Source organism: Scomber scombrus, chromosome 18 (genome assembly GCF_963691925.1).
Source record: "Scomber scombrus chromosome 18, fScoSco1.1, whole genome shotgun sequence".
Classification (NCBI taxonomy): Eukaryota; Metazoa; Chordata; class Actinopteri; order Scombriformes; family Scombridae; genus Scomber; species Scomber scombrus.
In genome coordinates this window covers 11,956,180-11,977,969 of record NC_084987.1, presented here as the reverse complement: position 1 = coordinate 11,977,969, position 21,790 = coordinate 11,956,180, and the positions used below count along the sequence as shown (strand labels likewise).

Here is a 21,790-nt window from a genome sequence, read left to right as displayed (position 1 = left end):
CACACACACACACACACACACACACACACACACACACACACACACACACACACACACACACACACACACACACACAAACAAGCACTCTTGACACATGTTCATACATTCACACACACATGCACACCCACACATGCACACCCACACATGCACACAGGAGATTAATGAATTGTCACGTTAGGCTCTGGAGTAATGCTGAACTATCTTTAAGAAACAGCACAATGCAATATTTTCCGATAGCAAAAACAAATGTCATTATCATTCATGCTAAAAACCCATGTTAAAAGTAAGCAATCTGGTTATACTGGTATCTTTCAAATAATACAAAGAACAAACCAAATCACTTTATGGATGGTGTCATTCACCCACAATGCTTTATCGTGCCTGTGAGGCACAGTATGACATTTGACAAAATCTATCTCGCTTGCCCCACACCTTCTGCCCCTCACTGCCCTAGGCAATTCCACCCTGGGAATGTCAAAGGTCAAATATTAACAACATGTAATGAATTATATTACATAAAAATTGTGCCAGGTTTTTTTAGTTCCATTTTTTAATTTGTATAAATAAAATCTACTACAAGTCATAAATTCTCTTTCTCTCTCTCTCGCCCTCTGCCTCTCTCTCTCTCCATTGGATTTCACGAATGGCACAGTGGTGGGGCACGGAAGAGCGAGAGAGCGAGAGATCAAGCAAAAGGGAAGAGAGATAGAGTGTATCATTCAGGTCACAAACTCCAAAACATTTTATTTTTTTCTTTCGTCGGTTTGTTGCAGTACAAGAAGTCATTTCTCATAGTATTTGTTACTTTTTGTTGCTTTTGATCATCTGGTGTCTCTATTTACATAGTAGGAATAAAGTAGATTCATGTGTGGTTCCTATGTACACAGTTATACCAAATGGTCGACCAGTGCATTTGCGACATTTACAGTCTTGCTTGTCAGAACCACACACGGGAAACAAGTCCACTTCATCTGGCTAGGCTCTAACAGCAAAGTACAGGGGGAGAGGAGGGGGGACACTGATCCGCACTCGCAGCCCCCACAGGATGCAGATCCAAAGTCAACAAAAGGAATACTCTCCAAAATGATAGCAAGGCAGTCATTTAACTTTTCAAATGCCTAAAGCAAACAACCAGTGGAGAGGATTGGCCAGTCATATGGGTGAATGTTCTCCTGCTCTGGAAGGGTGGTGCAGCGCCTCTGCCTCTACTCCACTTCTGTACATAGTCGTCAATTCACAGCAAGAGAAAATGAAGGCAACTACACTTAATCAGCTCCCACTGCCTGCTTGGAACAAAAGCTCTTGCTCCCTTTTACTTAGATGGAGTACTGTTTTCACTTTTGATGTTCAGTAATGAGCACTTCTGGATAAGTGAATGTATATGTGTGTGTGTATGTGAGTGCATGTTTGCTTTGTGAATGTTCTAGTTTCTGTTCTGGCTCAATAAAAGATATTTTTGGCAACAATGAAGAGCTTTCTTTGAGACATTTTTTTAGGTTATAATAGTGTACTATATTCCCTGTCTCCACAGCTAAGTACTCCTATCAAATGATGACTGAAAAAAGACCTATGGATGGTACGAAAGAGAAATGAGATAAAATATAAAATGATATTCCCATCGCCGGAGGCAGATCTGACGAGAAATTACATAAAAACCTCTAACAAAGTTTAAAAGTTTTGAAATATCTGAAGGTAAAGGGGGGTGGATCGGTACATTCAGAGTGCTGGACTTGGCCTTAAAGTACCAAAGGAACTGGGGAGGACTCAGGTTGGAGAGAGCTGATGAATGCTCTGGAAAATACCCATCACTCATCTCCATAAGATAGGGGAAGGTCAAAGATAAAGGCTGCTTCTGCAGAGTCAGCCAAAACTCCCCCTGAAGGTCACTCTGTTTGCTCATCTGTTAGTTAAATAAAAGTCAAGAGAAAGAAAGGCAACCAAACAAGCAGAAAGTGGAGAGACGTGAGAACGAGATGGGCTAGGAGGCGACAATGGCCATCACATTAGTCCCCAACTTCCTCCTTCAGGCTCCAGTCACAGGCTGGTGACCAGCTGCATCTGTCCATCTCCCTCGCTGTGGGCAGGCTCCTGAGCCTGGTGTCCCTCCCCACTCGGTCTACGGGGTTGGGCCTGGTAGAAGGTCTGCATGGGGGCCCCACGAGAGCCCAGGGCAGGCCTGCCGGAGCTGTAGTACAGCTCCTCAGGGGGCTGGGCCGAGCGAGGCACCACCTCCAGGGGCTCAGGACTGCTGTCGGGGTATGGTGAGTCTCGTAGGTTGGTGATGCTGGTGTACAGGGAGTCACGGGCCGGGGAGTCAGGAGCTCTATTGACTCCCTGCCCGCCAGCACTCTGGCCACTGTGGCCGCTGTGGCCCAGACTCTCGGTGAGGTCAGCCGTATAGCTCTCTGACTCCTCTGGATCGCTCTGGTAGAGGACTGACTGGGCACGTTGCAATAGCAGTGGCTCCTCCAAAGCTTTATAAAGCAGCTCCACATCCTGTGGGGTGCGCTGCCGCCCCTCTCTCATAAAGTCCTCATCTTCATCCATGCTTATCGACGGCTCTGGCCCGACCCCCGTTGTGCCCCCTCCAACCCCAACCCCAACGTGAGGACGTCCCCTGGCCAGGCTGCCACACACCCTGTCCCCTACATCACCTCCTCCAACACCACCTCTCAGGTTGTTGTGCACAAGCTCAGAGATGATCATCTTCTCAAAGGCTGCGGCATCAGAGAGGTTTCGTCGAATGCCTCCACCTCCCAGGGCTTCTGAGCTACGGGGATTGAGGAGGGGCGGGGGACTGTCTTCACCCCCGCCACCTAGGAAATCACAACTGCCGCCGCCTACACCCCCTGGGCCACTGCGTAAGGAGTAGCTGTTATTGAAGTTACCATTCAGCGGCAGGGTTTCCATCCCACAGGGGTCACGGACCTTAGATAAAGTGCTCTCTGGACCCAAACACAAACATAAGAGAGACAGGGGAGAGAGAATTTGAGCGTTATTATCATACAGTCAGATTCAAATGTCAGGAGAAGAGAAGAACAAATATCAGATGGTAAAATTTAAGCTGAAGTAGTTTACAGTGATGTGAAATGAGGAGAAGTACACTTACTTGGGTCACGAAAGGTTCCTATGCATCCAGGGGAAAGTCATGGAGAGAATAAAATGAAAGACACAAGTTAGTAAATGTCCTTTAATGATACACATTAACTTGATGTATTCATTTCTAAGGAATTTTAAATAGGACCCATTAATGGAATAAAAATCCATCTGCCCCTTTAGCCTTTTCTCTGTCTCCTTCAAACTCTCATATCCAACCTTGCCACAAACACAAACATACACACCATCACATTAACTCTGATTTATGCAGACTTAGTGTTGCCACAGAAAATACATTGGATATTTATTTACTGTCAGTGACACCTGGATACATACATAATTCATGCAAAACCTAGTACAGTATAGCAGTAATGTTTATTTCACGACTTGCCTTCAAAACACCAAAGATGTGCTTTTTCTCTGAAATCACCATCACAGAGCAAAGCAAACACCACCACCCAAAAAGTCAGAAGCATGTTCATTATTAAATTTTAATGTGTAGTATGACTTTAATCAACGTTCTTCTTCGGTGGTGGTGTGGATAATTAGACATTCTAATGAAGTGCTCTCCCTACTTCCTCTCCCACTCTCTTCTAAAAATGTCTTAGCTGCCAGGCTTGTGGTCATCAGGCTTGACGTATTGTGTGGAGAGGCTGTAAAATATTTAACAGAATCGCCGCCTCAAATTTCAATCCTCAGACACTAGGCCTGATACTGTGCGGGTACACTCTCTGCCAGCGACCAGCCACACACACACACACATCACTGTAGTTGAGCAATTACATGAATATGTCTAATTCAGCAGTTATTGCATCAAATGAGTAGACTGGGAATGCAGCATTGCAATAAAACAAGATTATCAGGCTGTTTAAAGAGTCCCAAAATGAGATAGAAGCAAGCACACACACACACACAAAGGCACTTACAGTGAGCACTCACACCTGACTGACCTACATCCAGATGGAATGTCCCTGACCACTGAGCTGCCTGATCCCTTTCTACGGCCGTCATGATTTAAGCTGACTATTTTTTTCCTTCTTGGCAGCAGGAAAACCATCCTCAAGATTTCTGGCAGTCACAGCTGTACCTAAACTTCTAATCAATTTGCGGCTGTTCTCATGAAGATTCAAGATCTGACCAGATGGCTGGTTAGGCTGTAGGCACTGTTTGGCTCTGTTCTGCTCAGCCTAGTGAATCAGACTGACAGCTACATAGTCTGAAAAAAATCAACACACAAACTGGCTCGCACACGCACACACAGTGAACGCTCAAACACAGCGGTGAGTGTGTGTATACCATGTCAAACTACTGACAGAGCAACAGACAATAAGACAGGAAGCTGAGCGCATAATACACACGCGCTGACAAGACTGCACACACAGACTGGCGCGTTCATGAGAAGCTAACCAGTAGAGTTGAAGACGCCAGGTGATGGTGGGGTGAAGCTTTCGGCCAGCAGAGTGTTGTAAGGAGAGGTACCAGTGCGAGTCTGTAACACCGGGTTCGTCAGGAGATGGTTGCCCATGGTTGCTGCAACACACAAACATTTAAAACATATACATTATCATAAATAGGCTCAGAGAAAAAACTGCAAATAACAGATGTAAGGGTGTTTTTTGTAATTCACATTTCCAGACTCAGTAATAATAAAAATCATATCATATCACAAAAATATTTACTCTTTATTAAGTTTAAGACCTTTTATTGTCTAAATATATCCTCTGCATTTGACCCATCTTACGAATAGAGGCAGCCGCGGTCCAGTGCCCAGCTGTGGTGCAGTGCCTGGGGACCAACTCCAGCTCTTTTGTCAGTGCCAGTGGTCAGAGGCACTCACAGGAGTATTAACCCTAACATACATGTCTTTGATGGTGGGAGGAAACCCATGCAAACTCCACACAAAAAGGACCTGGAACGGCTGAAGTTTGAACCCTTGCTGAGAGGCAACAATGCTAACCACTGCGCCACATGCTGCCAAGATTATTCAGATGGGGTTATTTTTGTTATGCTGTGCTTTATGGAGTAATGCATTTCACAGTGTTCTCCTCAATGTTTATGCCTGCTGGTTGTAACCTTTGAGTAAAAATACAATTGCAGGGGAAAGGTACTGTTTGGAGCTTTGGCATTCTTTTTTTTTTCTTCTTCTGGCTACTGACAATATAGTGGAAGAGGGGGAGAACGGTAATGCATGCCATTATGTAGTCTAGGGGTGCAACCATTGAAACAGTTAATTTCACAGTGAAATGTGAATGCCACTACAAGACAAATATAATTCACAGAAATGGCACACTGAGAATGTTGTATAATGCCCATGTATGGCTCGAGCCTGAGGCAACTCGAACAGAAATGCTATGATATTAAAAATAGGACAGCATGACGGAGAGTAGTCCAAGGCTAAGTGCAACCTTCAGGTCTCACGCCTACCGTTCATCACATAGCAAGGGAGCAGGGAATTGTAAAAAAAGAAAAGAAATAAAAAAGAATATATGCACTCACACAGTCATTTATTTGTCATTTTCCCTCCTCTTACACTTCCCCTGTTTATCTTTCTGGCATGCCGCACAAACCCCTCTCCCTCCATTCTCTGGCTTGCTCTGCTGTGTCGATTCAAGCACATTTTCTCAGTTTCTCATGCCAGAATTTTTTTAATTTATTTATTTGACAGGCATACACCACCAAATTAGTTGGGATTAGTTGTCTGTGTGTACCTCATAGGAATATCCTGTAGAAAATTAAAGGAACTAGCTCTAAGTGGAGAGAGAAAGTAGGACAAGTGGAATCATGGGAGGCTGTGAGTGTGTGTACTGCGTGCCTCGTCTTCTGGACACATGACTATTGTCAGGAAGAGATTGCGGTTCATAAAGAAGTGAAGTGGAGAAATCAAAGAGATTCCAGATGCCAGTGATAAAAACGCAGCCTCTCTACTGCAGGTTTGGCCTGTTTAATTACTCCTCCATGATAGTGCCTTTCTTTCTATCCCCCCCGCTCCTGTGCTTCTCTTTGTCTTTCACTTTCTGCCAACTGACAAACTTTTCTTAGAAGTGCAGAAAATAGACAGCACACCATGGAATGAGCCACAATGTGCGTCTCCTCCAGACCTGGTGATTGCTCTATCGTGACGAGGCCCCGGAAACCGACCCGCCCGCCCGACCGCACACACTCACACACACACACATACAAGCAAGCACACACGAACAGAAATACATACACACACCTCTCATCCATCTAGCTCACTCGTAGCACCCCTCTTCCTCATCCCCTGCCTTGCTCCTGTCACTCTACTCAATTAGAATAATTACCCCCTGTTCGCTCACACGCTAATCAGTTCATTAAAAACAAAATGGATGAAATTAGCATAGAGAGTGACGGCTGATTTAGCAACTGCCTCTGTGTCATCATCAACAACAACCCCCCTCTCAATACACACACACACACACACACACACACACACACACACACACACACACACACACACACACACACACACACACACACACACACACACACACACACACCCCAATCTGGAACCTGAGCCAACCTTGATCGTCTTGGTGTCACTGACGCAACCAGTTGCTGAGGCTGATACAATCAGTGACTCCACACGCATTATTCACTTCTTTTGCTCTTAAAGTACTGCTAGTGCCCTGCAAATAGGATATGGGATGTATTTGATCCCACGCAACTATAAAAGGCTAAGAGAACAGAGTTCAAACTAGGACTTTGAACCACAAGCTTTCTCACAATACAGCGCCATCACAATATTTCCCTTTAATGATGGTTTGAAGAAAAATGAACAAATAAAGCAAAGACAGATTTTGAGGTTGGTGGGAACCTCTCTGAGCCTTTTAACATTGACAGCAGAGTACATCAAGGCAGAGTTCTGGGCCCTGTACTTATTTTGCTTATTAATAATGATATGAAAATAGTAGCCTGCTCCAGTTCTTTGTTGTTTTATGCAGACAATTCAGTTATCCTGGTGTCTCATAGGGATAAAGATAAGATACAGGAAATATTATTAAATAGAATAGCGACCTGGCTATCGGGGTAGGCTTTGTGTACACTTAGGTAAGACTGACGCTTCCAATATCAGTATAAAAGTTAAGCTAAGGAAGGACTCCGATCTGGACCTTAAGATTGATATTGTGTCAGAGTTTCAAAATGCTGCTATGGCCTCAAGGTAAATGTCATATAAAGGCAAACATATTTGAAAGAGAAAGTCTGAAATGATTAAATCCTGTCTGATCCAATATAATGTGGACAGTGCTGTTAGTTCATGGCAGTGCGTCCTTACAAAAGCTTTTCAATAGAAACTTCAAGTAGCACAAAACAAACTGGTTAGCGTTATTCCTGGGCTTGATCCTAGGGGTCATTTTGGCAGATGTCTGTTCTTGCAGCTTCACTGGCTTCTAGTTGAGGACAAAGCATGTCATATTCAATTAATTATTGTTTATTATACGGTAGACTGAAGTGCTCCCAGCTTTTTTTTCCTTTTTATTATTTTAAGAAGGTTGGTGAAGTTCAAGTTCAGAGTCGTGACACCAAACGTCATTCTTTTAGATTCAAATTGAAAGCAGGTAAGGATTCCTTTCTGTTATCTAGAGCCATAGCATGAAATTGGCTACTGTACCTCTTTCATTTGGGGAGCAGCCAAACCCTCCATACTTTAAAGCACAGGTTAAAAAATGGCTACCAATATTCCCTGATAGAGTGAGGACATCTTAATATAGTTTTATAATCTACATTTTCATTTACTGATATTTACATCTCCAACTATCTATGTTTTATGATATGATTTCCTAAGTGTCTATGGTACTTTTTACTTTTTAAATAGTTTGAAAAGTAAATGCACGTTGCACAAGTTGGAGGCCTGTGTAAACATGGAAAAATGTCCAGCACATAATTACTCTATTGCTGACAAAGTCTGCTAGTCTTTTTTTGAACAAATGTATTAGATTGTTGTCAATAAACCAAAACCATGAAACTCTTTCTTCTTTGATGACTCTCTTTTCACTGCAAATGTCTGCATACTGTAGCAGTTTCTGATGCTTATGGAATCGAAAGAGGATTACGCTGTAATGAAAGTAATCTAAGATGTGATCAAGTAAATCATTTTTCATGCATTAATTCTTCTTGAATAAAATTAATATTATTGACTTTAAATAATTAAAAATGATGAATGCACTTAAATCCTCATAATTACAGTAATGGGAGTTCATTGCGTAGGTTTTCTGGCAGGAACATGAACTCAGTAATGGAAACTACACTACACACCTACACACACATTCACATAACAGATCTGTTATGCGAGTGTGAGCGGTCAAGCTAGATATATTTCTGCTGTTGTTAAGTGTTTTCACTGACCAGTGGCCGTCGGTGCACTATAAACTGAAAACCGCCGCCCACCAAGTAGCCTTCGCTCCATGTTATTCAATTTTAAGATATTGCTGCTACTAACTGCTGTCCACTGCATGCAAGACAAGCTGGACTTAGCAAATTTCAATACACCAAGCATTAGCCTAGTAGGCTGTATAAGCACATTTAACACTTGTTATGCGGTGGTTCTGTTCACTCTGTTCCCACATGTTGTGCATGTCAATAGTTAATGTCTATATGTGTTCTAGAATCAATGTGTTTGTGAGCATTTAAGCGTGCATTAAATCAACAGAGGGGAAGCAGAGCAGTGACAGAGGGAGGGCTCACCGCGGTTGAGTGTCGGGGTGCTGTTGATATCTCCCGCCATGAAAGAAGATTCCGTCTGCTTCCGAACCGTGTCGTTCCACATCCTGCGGATTCGACTCTGGAAGAAGAAGCAGAGCGCAGTGAGTGGCAGCAAACAGACAACAAGTTAAATATAGAAACGCGGTGGGTAGACTTTGTAACTCAGTGGGGCTGCTGTAATCAAAACTGCGGGACTCGCTCTAATCCACAAAGAACAATAGGCAAACACGGCAGACAAAGAGATTGAGACGTCGAGTAAAGAGGCACACGGCTATGTCATGTTATCATGAGGGGCACTAATAAACTCAAGATGTGTAAGACATGATTGCAGCAGCTGATACAATTGTTCTTTGGAAGCATCTTATTACATTGTGGTGAAAGCTTGTTTGTTGACTGTGACAAACAACTGTCAGTGTGTGTATGTGTCTGTGCCATTGCAAATATGCCTGCATGTACAGTATGTCTGGATATCTTGCATGGTGTCTGTGTCTATATATAGCATGTGGAGTTCAAAGGATATCTTTATTAATTAGTTAATTAAACACAGGGCTGCCAGTAATGGATAGACACATGGCGAAGCAAAATTTTCCCAACAGAGGACGCTGGCTGATTAGACCAGATTTGTAAAAGAGGTGCTTAATTGACAGGTTATATATCACAATGTAAAACACTTTGACACTGCTTTGTAACAAAGATAAAAATGTGTTGAATTGTATAGTCTTTATTGTTGGAAACAACGTGACTGTGGGATGACAAGTTAGATAAGTAAGTGAATGTGAGTTCATCACAAAGTAATCTGTGAGTCATTGGTATTGATCAGCAATCAAACCTCCGCAGACACACACATTTTGTACTTCAGAGTCTTATATAATAGACCTTTTAAACAAGGGAAAAAAATACTTGAGAACATTTCCCTTGTTTCCAAAGCTATTTATTCTGTTTTGACACAATTTTTGACAGTGTTCTAAAATGAGTCAGATACTATCAAGGAAGTCATTTTATTCAACAAAATTGATTTTTCATTTCATTCTACTGAAACAACCTGATTTCCACTGAATACAAGTAAAATCATATTTCTGCACAGGCAGATTTACTTTTCATTTGTTCTCAGAAAAACACAAATTTAAAACCCAACAGCAGCTTTATTGATGTGTAAAGATGAAAGAAAAAGTGTGCACGCTGCTCTGTGTGTGCCTTCATTTATGTGTGTGGGTCCGTCTTGCCTGCACCTGTCTGTGGGCTGCTGCGTGGCGAGCTTGGCTGCCGCTGTAGTAACGGTTGTTGGCACGCAGGCCCGAGTTCTTCAGGGAGCCGTGGGAGCTGGTGGTGGAGGTGCGGCTGCAGCAGTAGGAATGACGCAGACACTTACTGTACTCCTTATGGACCTGTAAAAAAAAAACAACACCGCCGGCATAGCAGGCAGGTTTTGAAGTCACTCGTAAGCACAAACACTTAGCTTCAATAGCCTGGACCCAATGTGGAGAAACAGGCTTGAAACAGAATGCTACAGCAAAATGTACTTTTTGCAATTACTGCATATGCTGAACACATTGCATTGTTACCTTCTTCTGCAGGGCACAGTGGAAGATGAAGATGAACATGCCCTGGAAGGCGTTGAAGGTGGTGAAAAGGTAAGCCATGATCACTGTGTTTTCATTGATAAAGAGGAGGCCAAAGGCCCACGTCAGCCCCAGCAGGAAGAGCAAGGCAATGGCCCCCAGAGCCCATGACCTGGTGGAAGTGGACACGGAAATGTTAAATATAATAATTTGACATTAATTGACATGATTGGAAATTCCAATGCCAATGTAGTCTGTCATTATTTTATTTTTTTTTATCTAAAAATAACTACTGAGTGAACTCACTTAATGTTATCCAGGCGGCTGGAGTCAGGTTTGAGTGCTGAAGAGTTGCGGATCATCTTGTGTAAAGTGATCATGAGGAAAATGAGGTTGAGCTAAGGGCAGAAGATAGAAAGAATCAAATAAATGTGCAGCGAACCATACAGTCTACTCTAAAATACTGACCTTGCATTGTTAAGAACCTCATAAAATGGTAAAATACGTTTGGTAGGTTTGACTGCATTATATCAAAATAGAGAGGGCAATAATACTGTCTGACACTAAAGCTAATACCATAATAACAAATGAAACGGGTCCAATGAAGCTCCATATGAAGTAGTTATCCACTCGCAGCCAGCATCTGGAGTGGCAGAGAGGAAAAGAGAGAGTTACACACAACTGAGCTCAAAAACACTCAGACACATGCACACACACTCACACGCACAAATACAGGCAAGCATGCATACACAATTTCCCTGTCTCTGCGGATTATCTTATGAAGGCTAATCATCAGGCTTTGGCTAAGTGTGTTCAGAAAAGCCAGTCCACGGGGAGGTGCAAGAGCCGTTCACACAGCACTGCATATTACATTTCCAGCTGGGGGAATAGCATAATCCTACTTCTCAATCTGCAGGTGCAAAAGGCCTGTCTTCACACGTACGCTTTCTTGGTCCCATAGCTCCTGTAGTCTATGGCCGCGGAGATGCCCACCACCAGCGCGGGGAAGCAGTAGCCGCACAGATAGTAGTACTTTTTGCGGGAGTACTCGCTCTCAAAGACCTCCACCAGCATGAGATAGAGTTGCACACCCTCCAGACACATCCAGGAGAAGGCAGCCAAGAAGAAGAAATGCAGAAGGCCAGCAAAGATGGGACAGGCAATCTGAGGATAGCAGCCAGGGATAGAGAGGAGAGAGGAGAACAAGAGGAAAGAAGGAAAAGATTAAGATGAAGGAGCAGAAACACTTGAGATCAAGGCATTTAACTGAGTGAAAAACAAGGAGAGGACAGAACAGAGTTACTATCAGGTAGTTTTGGACATGACTAGAGGGAAAATGAAAAGCTGCCCCCTGGGTGAGTCCATGCATATAATTTAGTGGTAATTAAATAGTCAGTACAGTAATTTGGTATAGAGTAACATATGTAATGACACGTGCAATGTCTCAATTTCAGTAAGAAGTTCACAGTCGGCGCTCAGTAAAAATGCGGTGTTTTGCTGGAACTCCCTATTTCGTGTTCAAGCAAAAGCTTAACCTGATCCTATGAGTCACTTTAATAAGACATGTCAACTGCGTTTTAGAGGAAAAGATATACTGAAACATTTTTAGGGATGTCATGCTAAAGTATTGAGTTACTAAGCTCTTTAAAGAGAGCAGTAAACATCTTTTTAAAGAGAACAAGCCCATCTCTGTTCATGAGCAAGATCCTGTACGATCAGGCTAACATGTTGCTACAAACTCACATGGTAATCTGTCTTGTCGATGCCGATGAGGAAGAGCAGCTCTGCGATGAAGAGGTTGATGCAGAGGTTCTTGTGGATGGTGTTGCGGTCGGTCTGCAGGCCTCGCAGGAAGCAGAAAGTGGAGATGCAGATGGCTAGACACACTAGCGAGATGACTATCCCCACCCAGGTGATCACAAATAGGATGAGTTCATGCATTCGCCCCTGGTACTGAGGTCCGGGTGTAAAGAAAATGAGGGGGTGAAAAGAGGGCAGAGAAACACAGCAGAGACAGGCAAATAGAGAGGGTTAAAATATTGGACAAAGTAGTATAGAGATATGAGAGTAGAAGAAACAATATGGGGATAGATAGGCAGATCAAGGGGGGGGGGGAGAGAAAGACCAAAATTGCTTTATTTAATATTTGTAAATATATGCAAGGACCTAAAATGTTGAGACAAGAGACAAGCTGTCCTGGAAAAAAACAACAACATGACATTCAAATTCATGTGAATGTCAGCTAGAAGTAGCAGGACATGAATTTTCAAGCATGTGCCTCCCTGAATGTCGGAAAGAGGGAAAAGGGAAAATTCAAAAACAAAGAGCTTGTCAGCCTTGAGAGGGTACATTAATGTGCATGTGTGTGAGGGTGTGTGACAGAGAGTGAGCGAACGCTATTACTCGCACGAATTAATGCGTGCATAAATTACTCGGCTTCCATTTAAAACCGTGTGTCTGCCACGCCCTTGTTTACTCACATCGGGTTCGTGGTGAGCCATGAGCACAGCGAAGTTGGTGAGGTGGCTACAGGAGCAGGTGGTGTGCGTGTTGTTGGTGTCCAGCAGCCTGCAGCCCTGCGAGGACCACTGGCCTGTCATGGAGCGCTCAGAGTAATTCCAGAAGGAGCAATTTGGAGTGTAATAATTCTCCAGCTGTGGAAAAATGAAAACAAAGAAAAAAATGATGGAAAATGTTAACAGCAGTTTATGTGTCAGAATGTAAATTAAGCAGGATGAAGGATTGAATTAGGTCACCTGTAGATGTTTGAGTGTGAAGACCACCGGCTCAGTGAGAAACACTCTGCTGGACTCTTTATTGATGGAGGCAGCGATTACATGTGAATTGACCGCCAGGCGTTTCCGATCGTGGCTTGACCCGGCCTCCACATCCATTTTCACTGTGGCGTTCTCAGTCGACAGGAAGGATCCCAAGTTTTTATACAGAATGAACACCACCTTGACTTGTCCTGCATGAGATGAGGAGAAACAGAATAAAAGAGAGAAAATTGGAGAACAAAGGTAAAAAAAAATGCAAGTGAAAACATGTTAAATGAAAAGGGAGATACAGATAAAATGATAGAGGAGGAGGGGAGGAGGAGGAGGAGGAGAGAGGGGTGAAAAAAAAGACCAAATACAGAAATGGGGGCATAATATGGTAATGGCAGTTAGAGAGACAGAGATAGAGAGTGGGGAGTGACAGGGTGAGCGAGAGGGAGACAGAGAGAGAGAGTTAGTGAAGGTTAGAATGATGGTAAGGACCGTTTCATTTTGACTGGTGGAAGAGAGCGAGATTTAATGTGGAGGGCAATGGAACATTCATCCCTCAAGCATTCACAGATCTCTTATTATTCCATATGAATATTTCATGTGCGTTTGTTTCAATCATTCTAATCTCGTTCCCACTGCAGAGCCGAGCGGAGACAGAAAACAGAAAAGGGTAGGGGATGAGGGCTGTGGGGGGAGGAGGGGAGCGATGGAGAGGGGGATGACAGAGTCGGGGGGTGGGGTAGGGAGGTAGTTGGAAACCAGAGAGATGAGAGAGGGGGATAAGATGGAGGAGAGACGGAGCGAGGGAATGGAATGGGGGAGAGAGAAGAGAGGGAGTGCTGAGATTGCTATGTCAGACTGGGGCCGATTGTAATCTACACGCCTCCCCAGCTATTCTATTAAGACTGCTGTTAAGAAACCATCAAGAAAAGAAATTGTCTCAGCGCTTTTGTTAATCTGATTAGCCTATTATTATGAACCAATAACTTAGTCAACTGTATGCAGACTGTTTTAAGCTCGCATGAAAATGCAAATGGAAACATAAGAGAGCTGGCTGCACAGGACAGTACAATTTTTCAGTCGTAGGGTTGAGGAGGGGGCGGGGTAAGGGTTGCTGACCATTGCGACTGTACTGTTTGATAGTGGAGGCTGAAAGCTGAATGGTGCTGTCACTGGCATAGTTCTGCGGGAAGGACAAGTCCTGCAGGTCCATCTCTGTGTTTAGAACATGCACCTCAAGATCTGATGGTGGAAACACAGCACACACAGATATTTTATTAAAACCCCTGCGTTGTCAAAGATGCAATAATTCTGTGTCACAAAACAGAGTTAAAGCTACACAAACAGTGGTCCAAACTGCACTTTATTCATGCAGTATATCCACCCATAATTAACACCATTAATACTGTTTTCTTACCAATGCTGGGCGCTCGGTCAGAAAAGCGATTCCCGTACATGTTGTTGGCCAGAAGGAAAGCTCCTTTCTCCAGTACGTCCAGTAGCATGGTGGCAGTGTGAGCCTGCTCTGTGCTGTTCATGTCCTGCCACGACTCCAGAGCCTCGGGACGCAGCAAGTTATCCACTGTCTGCACCACCGCCTGGCACAAAGCATTTATTACTGTTACTGGAAACACTTTACAAGAAGATACACAAAGCAAGAAATGAACAACAAACAAAGCAGGAACTACCTAATGCCTAAATTGAATTGAATAGCCCATACGAAATTACAAACATGGTGTGAATATGTATGGAAATGCTCTGAATGTCATCATTTTAAAAACATTTTAAGCATCTTTTTAAAATTCTGTCTCAGCCTTGTGTCATTCATAATGTCTCCTTTCACAGATAGAGCTCACGGACTATTTGTCAGTTTGCTGTAAAGTCACTCTAATTCACATGAAGAAAGACAAAAGTGTTAAAAAGGATGCACTTCTTGCAACCATTCAGTATGATGCTCTTCTGTTCATTATAAGGCAGTAATGATTAGTCACTGGATGTTGTGCAATTTAGCACTTGATTCTGTATAAATTGGGAAAAATTAATTAAGAAAGTGGTTAGCGTCACAGACATCTAGCAACTAATCATTAGACGCTTGTTTATAAACAGTGCTACCAATCTGTTGTGCTATTAGATATTGATGAGCTATTCAGTAATTATCAGTTAGTTCCTGATTTGTTTCTCACTCTTTCCTTGGCAATTACTCATTTTGTGTATCACATCGTCATGTGTATCACTTGATCGCTTTAAGTACAAAGTCACCACTATTCCACTGTAATTTCCTAGAAACTCACCATAACCCTGCACTACATTTATTACTGTGCTATGTCAGACATATTACCAATTCTATTTCACACTTACAATTCATTTAATGGCAATTTTGATGGTTGTATCAGCTATGCAATTTATTGGAGTAGCCTGCTTGATGATTCATGTAATTCTTTTGCTCAGGACTCTCAAAATGAAGGATTGGCTGCTGTGTGGAATACAGAGGATTGCTGTTAATAAAATGAATTTAGCATCAGAACACACTCTATCTGCTGCAGAGGAGAAAAAAAGAAGAAAAAACGGAGCGTGTTTCTAGTTTATCCTCTGATCAGTGAGGTTATACTGAGCCACCTTGCAACGAGTGACAAAAATAATGGTCTAGTTACAAACTATAATGCAGCCTTTACATTCATCTTGCACCAACAGAGATCAGAAGATGGGGTGTCATATTACAGTATGCTGCAGACAGGTCAAGACACAAAAGACTGTGTACTGCAGAGTGCCGCATTTCATCATTACAGAGAAGCATACACAAGGCCTTTTCAAGATATTAGATTACAGCTTTCTCAGAACCACAGATATTGCACAAATATTGAAAAAGCAAGGAAGGGTATAGTAACACAAACTATTGCCTTTCATACTATCGTCAAATTACATTTTCTCAGAGCCAGAGATATTGTACCTTATTGTGCAACACAATGAGACCAAGGCCAATATTATACAGTTAGGCTGCATCACAGTGTAACAAAGCTAAGATTATGTCAGAGGGAGATGACTTCCATATGAGCTGAAGCCATATTTAAAATATATGTACACCATGAGCAATAGAAAAACGACAAATCAGCTTTCAATGTGTGGGAAATACTACACCAACATTTACTGTACCTGCTGTCTGCCAGGAGTTATACCAAAACTTACTCACACAGCTCTTCAGCACAAACCGGATATTCTATAAGTGATGATTCCAAAGGCAATATAAATCATAATACAGAGCACTGAGCCAAAAGAATCTCATCCACAAACCTAGACTACCCAAGGATTTATCTTGCCTCGGCTATTCTAAGTCGCAGAGCATTCCTACTCCACAGGCATTTAAAGCAGGCAGATAAAAGAGAAAAAGTACCTGGATGTAGGCCCGACAGGTCCGCTCTCGCTTCTGGAGCTGGAAGGGAAAAAAACAAAGCCTTGAATTAAAAAGCTAAACAAAAAAAACCCCTGTAAATTAAAAACTCACTGGTCCTTGCATGTGCACTAGGGGGGTAAATTCGTATTAACTGCAGCATTCTTTTATAATCCTTCGAAAAATAATAGCGTGTGTGCGCTTATGCGTGTGTTTACACTTTCTTCTACCTTGTTGTAGTTCCGTGCAGCTGACTCCTTGTTTCCGGGCCTCAGGGCCTGAAGCTGGGCATCCAGTATGTCCAGCAGTTGCTCTATCAGTCGCACGGAGGAGCTGACGTCTCCCGCCTGGATCCGACCCCGCGTGTGGTTCACCAGCTCACCAGCTATGTTGGCAGCATTCTCACCACTCTTTATCTGCACATATACACAAAAACACACACATCTTTAAACACAGTGATAATATAATGATGATAAAACAGCTCAGCTTTGATTTGTTGAATCACATTCAAAGCAGTTGGAAAAGTCTAACAAATGTTTACATGCGCACTAAGAGTAAGGACACAGAAACCACATGTTTTGTGTTAGTTTCAATACTAAAATAGATTTCATGCTCTTTGTTCAGTAATCACATTTCCCAAGACCCCCTCCAAAGAAGGACTTTTATTATCAGACTGTCTCGCATCTTTGTAAACAAACATGGACCTTGCAGAACACATTGTGAAGTTTTTATTCTCCCTAGTGTGGTTTCACTTGCAAATCGCACCCTTAGCAACCACTTTCCAATTACAATTGATTTTTGCCAAAAATAAATGATGTAATGGATTCTTCCAACGATATAACTTTTCAGCATGGTGCTACTTACTCTTCCAGGCACATACATACACTTAAAAAACCTTTGAGAAAGCCGGTCGAGGGTATGCCCAGCTGAGTAGTCGGAGTTTTCTCCAGTTTACAAGTTTACACTGCTTTTGATTCGCATTAAGGGTACGCAATTTTTCTGAACTCTTTTCTGACAGCCAAATTTGGGGAATGATCAGATTACTACAGTGTTAATAGTAACACCATTTGTTAATTTAAATATAAGTGAGCTCAATTAAACAAACATTCTGTATCATCTATTGACCATGATGTTTAGCTACTACACAGGTGTAATGCATTATATGAGACTATGATGGAGAAATTGAAGTGGTAGAGTACTTTACGAGCTGTTAAGCCCTAAGCCTGATTTTAAAAAAATAATTGCACCTAGCTGTAATTAAAGTATATTAGTGAAAAAAGAGAGTTAATTAAGTATTAAGAGCAGATGCCTTGTAATGAAGGACCAGTTGAAATGAGTCTGTATTTTAATCAGGTCTGTCTTGGAGATATGTTAATGTGTGTGAGGAGGTGGACAGGGAGGGTGGTCGGGGCAATGGGGCAAAGGAAAGGGACAGACCCATGGCCAGGAGGCACGGCTTCAGGTCTCACCTTCTGGGCCACCTGGTTGACCCACGGGGAGGTGCAGTTACTCAGGTCAGGACCCCGCGGGTTCCACATGACCTGCTCCGCCAAGCACTGGAACGAAGCAATGCCTGGAGACCAGCAGAGGGAGAAGAAACAGGGTAGGGGAGGGTAATGAAAAGATAATAAGCGTTAGGTGTCTGCAATTAAAGGGGAAAGTGTGGAGGAGAGGGATAAGCACAAAAAAGTGCGATAGATTTTTGAATTCTTTTTTTTTTTTTTTTACAGAAGAAAAATAGAGTGGAATGAATTTTAAAAATGCAATACTCAAAGTGTTTGAAGATGAGATGGAGGAAGGATGGTAGAGCAGAAGCAGAGTAGAAAGTCTGAGAAGAAATGGGTCAGAAGTGGAAAAGGTTAAATAATGGAGTGTAGGGCAGTGAGAAAGTGAGAGGAGAGAAAAGGAGGAAGACGACGGCAGCGGAGGAATAGGCTTTCATGTTGTAAAAGGAACAGTTTAAAAGGACCATATGTACACATACCACATAAATATTACTCTGTGCACAAAGACACACACCAAAGACATCAGCTATGATCCCTCACTTTCAAATGAAAACAGCTGAAGGGAAGCACCTTCCACCAACCCTTGTTTCCAGCTAGGTTTTCTGTTTAGTTGTGAGGGTTCAGAGAAAGGACACCATACAGGGATAAAAACAGGGAAGGGTCTATCTGCTGCTGCTAACACAAATAACCAGCATCAAGTCACAAAGACGAGGCGGAAAAAAAGAGGAGAGACCACAGAGAGAGAGAGAGAGAGATAGAAGCAGAACGGAAGAGTGGAGATGACAGAGACAATGCAGCAACGCTTCACAGTTGTAGAGGGATCAGAGCAGATGTGGTGTTGCATTTCATTCCCCCTTTTTTCTGTCTCTCCCACTGATTTATTTCCTCTCGTCTCTCTCGCTTTTTTCTATATTCTCCTCCATCGAACACAGATTGGGTTTGAGAGCTCTGCCAAAATGCGGCAATTAAGCCAGCTGCTAATTTAATGTTACTGCCATTTTCAGAGAGAATATACAGAAACAGTGAAAGGCGTTGGAGAAGAAGATGGAGGGAGATGCCTTTTTTCTGTGACTAAAGAGAGCTTTTTGATCGCTGCATGTTTAGAGGTATAGAAACTAGCAAGAAGGGAGGTGAAGCCTCTGTTGTCTAGCCTTTCATTTCATTCTTCGCCACTTTCAATCAGCTCTGTTTCTGTGGGAGATGAGCCTTTCATTTGCTGAGGACGGGCTTTCATCTGTGAGTCCTTGGGGACTGTGCCTGCTGGTGGGACCAACGCAGGGACAGAAGTAGACAACAGTGGAAAAAAACAAGCGTGAGAGCATAAACATGCTGATCACTTGGGCACACGCATTGAGGTATATTGCAAGCGCAAACAACCACATGGATAGAGGACATATAGAGGGAGTAAATATCAACATGAAACACATGTTGTTCCTTTCATGAAGTGGAAAATATGTGCACTCGTTTAAAAATATACACATGCACATGTCCTCACCTAGAGATCCTTTGGGACACGGGCGGTCTACTGTTTCTCCTCTCTGTGTGGTGGGCCACTGGACACCACGGACCAGCTTGGCCTCACAGACATGGGGCTCTGGGCCTTGTGGTGGATGGGGTGGCCGGCGGGTGACAGGCACAGTGGCAGTGATTGGTCGAAGATCAGGGTGCTTGTTGATGGAGCCAATTGGACGTGATGTGGGGGCCAGAGGGCGGGTGGTAGAGGGGCTGGTACTGGAGGTGAAAGGCCTGGCTGGAAGAGTGGTGGTCACTTGAGTAGTGGTCAGAGGACCTGAGGAAACCAAAAGTAGCATTTAGAGAAGGGAGGACAAAGTTACAGGCAATGAATGAGACACAGAGTGAAAGACAGATATTTAGAGAATTGTAAGAGGATGTAAATAGAGTTTTGTTAGAGAGCAGAAAACCCTGACAGAAAAAGCAAAAAAAAAAAAGAGATCAAGACAGAGAAGGACAGATGCATGAGAATGTAAGATGCCTCTCAGAAGCTGAGTTCAAAAGTTACCCCGACAATAATTGGGGCGACAAATACTTTTTTGAGCCTCACAAAGTCTTTTCTCCAGAGAGAGGAGGAGAAGCAGGGGAAAAGATGGAGAGAAGGCATCATCACAAGTCAGGGAGAACTTAATAATTGATCAAATGTATAAGAGAAGTCACCATCACTAACAACCAAACCTAATGTGAAGATAAAAGCAACACATCACAACTAAAAAGATCCTAACAGATCAAACGCAGAGTCAGTGCACAACTCTGTGAGTGCCGCTGCCCGTCTGTCTCTGCCTCGTCTCTTCCTGGGCCTAATCCGAGCTTCATACAGGCCTCAGCTGTATATATACAGCTCACATATACAGTACATCCAAACCTCCTTCTCATATTGATGGACTGCCAAAATGCCATGTGGCTTTCTCATTTCATCCTCCCCCCATATCATTTCAGAGTGACTTTTTCATTATCCATGACACAGAGAAGTTGATATGAAGTGCTACAGCAGTTATACCTTAAAGGCTGCTCTTTACTGTAACTCTGGCTGTGGATGGAAATATAATGATTTGGTATCTGAGCATCCAAATTTCAGATAAGATCACAAACGCATACTGCATGGGCTATTTGAAGTGTTCCCTGATCAAAAAAAACAACACCTCATACTGCATGAATTATTGCATAGTAAATTATATGCTGGATATCTCTATCAGTCTAACACAATCAAAGAAAAACTCTAATTAGTGAAACACAAAGTGTTTCTTCATGTAATAATGATAAAAGAGATGCAGTCAAGTACAGATATTATATTCTGTGTGCTTCTTGTGTAATATCTCCTTACTTGTGGTCGGGTCTGGCGGTCCAAACTCCAGAGGGTAGCGCAGCACGTTGTAGTTGTTCCAGACATAAAGCTGGTTGTCTCGAGGATTGTAGTCCACAGAGGAAATGTATTGATAGGGGTTTGGGAAAGGGATGTTGACAGGTTCCTCACGGGCATGGTTGGTATTGTACGCATACATCACCAAATCACCACCTGCTTCGCTGTCATCGTCCTGGTAGACGGACCGCACTGCATAAAGCACACCACACGCCATGAAGGCGTTGGATGCCATCCTCTTGTCGAAGCTGGTCTCCCAGGTGCCTTCAAAGCGCAGGGTGTAAGGGTTCACCTGTATGCACAAAAGAAATGCTGAATTCAACCAAGGCTTACTTTGTACAGCACCAATCATACAATAGGTTAAAAAAATATATAAACGTATGAAGTCAAAGGTCTTCAAGACTGAGAGCTAAGAAAGTCTACTTTCCTTTAATTTCTCAATATCCTTTTTCATTTCTCTCTGTGCAGTTTGAATAGTGAGTTTGGGGTTTTTGTATAGAAGCTCAATTGGTGGAAGTCTATGGTAAGGCAGCAACTCTATAAGCCCCTCATTTAATGATTAAAATAATTTCCTTCTCTTCAGTTTTTCGTTCCGTGTTTCACTTTTGTTCTAAAGCTAAATGGTCTGTGCTGAGCACTTCTATTACTGTAAAAAAAAAAAAAAGCTCCCAGCAGCATAAACAGTACTTTTCAACAGTAATGTCAGCAATTGATGATGAAAGTGGTCACTTTCTTGTTTATTATTTTGCTGCTGCATTATTACAGACCTCATGCCGGGTTTGATATTTTAGATAGATTAGAATAGTTTAGTTTATACAGCTTGAAATACAATTTCCTGATAAGGTCAAAGATAGTGTTAATAAATGGAAACCCTCTATCTGAATAAC

General features: G+C 42.7%; 1 protein-coding gene across 1 annotated transcript in view; it reads right to left on the bottom strand.

Moving 5' to 3' along the window:
* Positions 1 to 2,034: 2,034 nt before the first annotated feature.
* adgrl1a (adhesion G protein-coupled receptor L1a) overlaps positions 2,035 to 21,790 on the bottom strand; it is a 37,343-nt gene continuing 17,587 nt past the window's right edge. Inside the window, exons 6-24 of the mRNA XM_062439616.1 lie at positions 20,868 to 21,195; positions 19,527 to 19,820; positions 17,996 to 18,099; positions 16,757 to 16,942; positions 16,530 to 16,568; positions 14,559 to 14,739; positions 14,261 to 14,383; positions 13,130 to 13,341; positions 12,854 to 13,027; positions 12,117 to 12,326; positions 11,317 to 11,537; positions 10,950 to 11,016; positions 10,680 to 10,771; positions 10,377 to 10,545; positions 10,044 to 10,199; positions 8,797 to 8,893; positions 4,504 to 4,626; positions 3,110 to 3,127; positions 2,035 to 2,945 (exon numbers count right to left, since the gene is read on the bottom strand). Of these exons, the coding sequence (XP_062295600.1) occupies positions 2,035 to 2,945; positions 3,110 to 3,127; positions 4,504 to 4,626; positions 8,797 to 8,893; positions 10,044 to 10,199; positions 10,377 to 10,545; positions 10,680 to 10,771; positions 10,950 to 11,016; positions 11,317 to 11,537; positions 12,117 to 12,326; positions 12,854 to 13,027; positions 13,130 to 13,341; positions 14,261 to 14,383; positions 14,559 to 14,739; positions 16,530 to 16,568; positions 16,757 to 16,942; positions 17,996 to 18,099; positions 19,527 to 19,820; positions 20,868 to 21,195 (3,705 nt within the window). The remainder of the gene's footprint in view (positions 2,946 to 3,109; positions 3,128 to 4,503; positions 4,627 to 8,796; positions 8,894 to 10,043; positions 10,200 to 10,376; positions 10,546 to 10,679; positions 10,772 to 10,949; positions 11,017 to 11,316; positions 11,538 to 12,116; positions 12,327 to 12,853; positions 13,028 to 13,129; positions 13,342 to 14,260; positions 14,384 to 14,558; positions 14,740 to 16,529; positions 16,569 to 16,756; positions 16,943 to 17,995; positions 18,100 to 19,526; positions 19,821 to 20,867; positions 21,196 to 21,790) is intronic.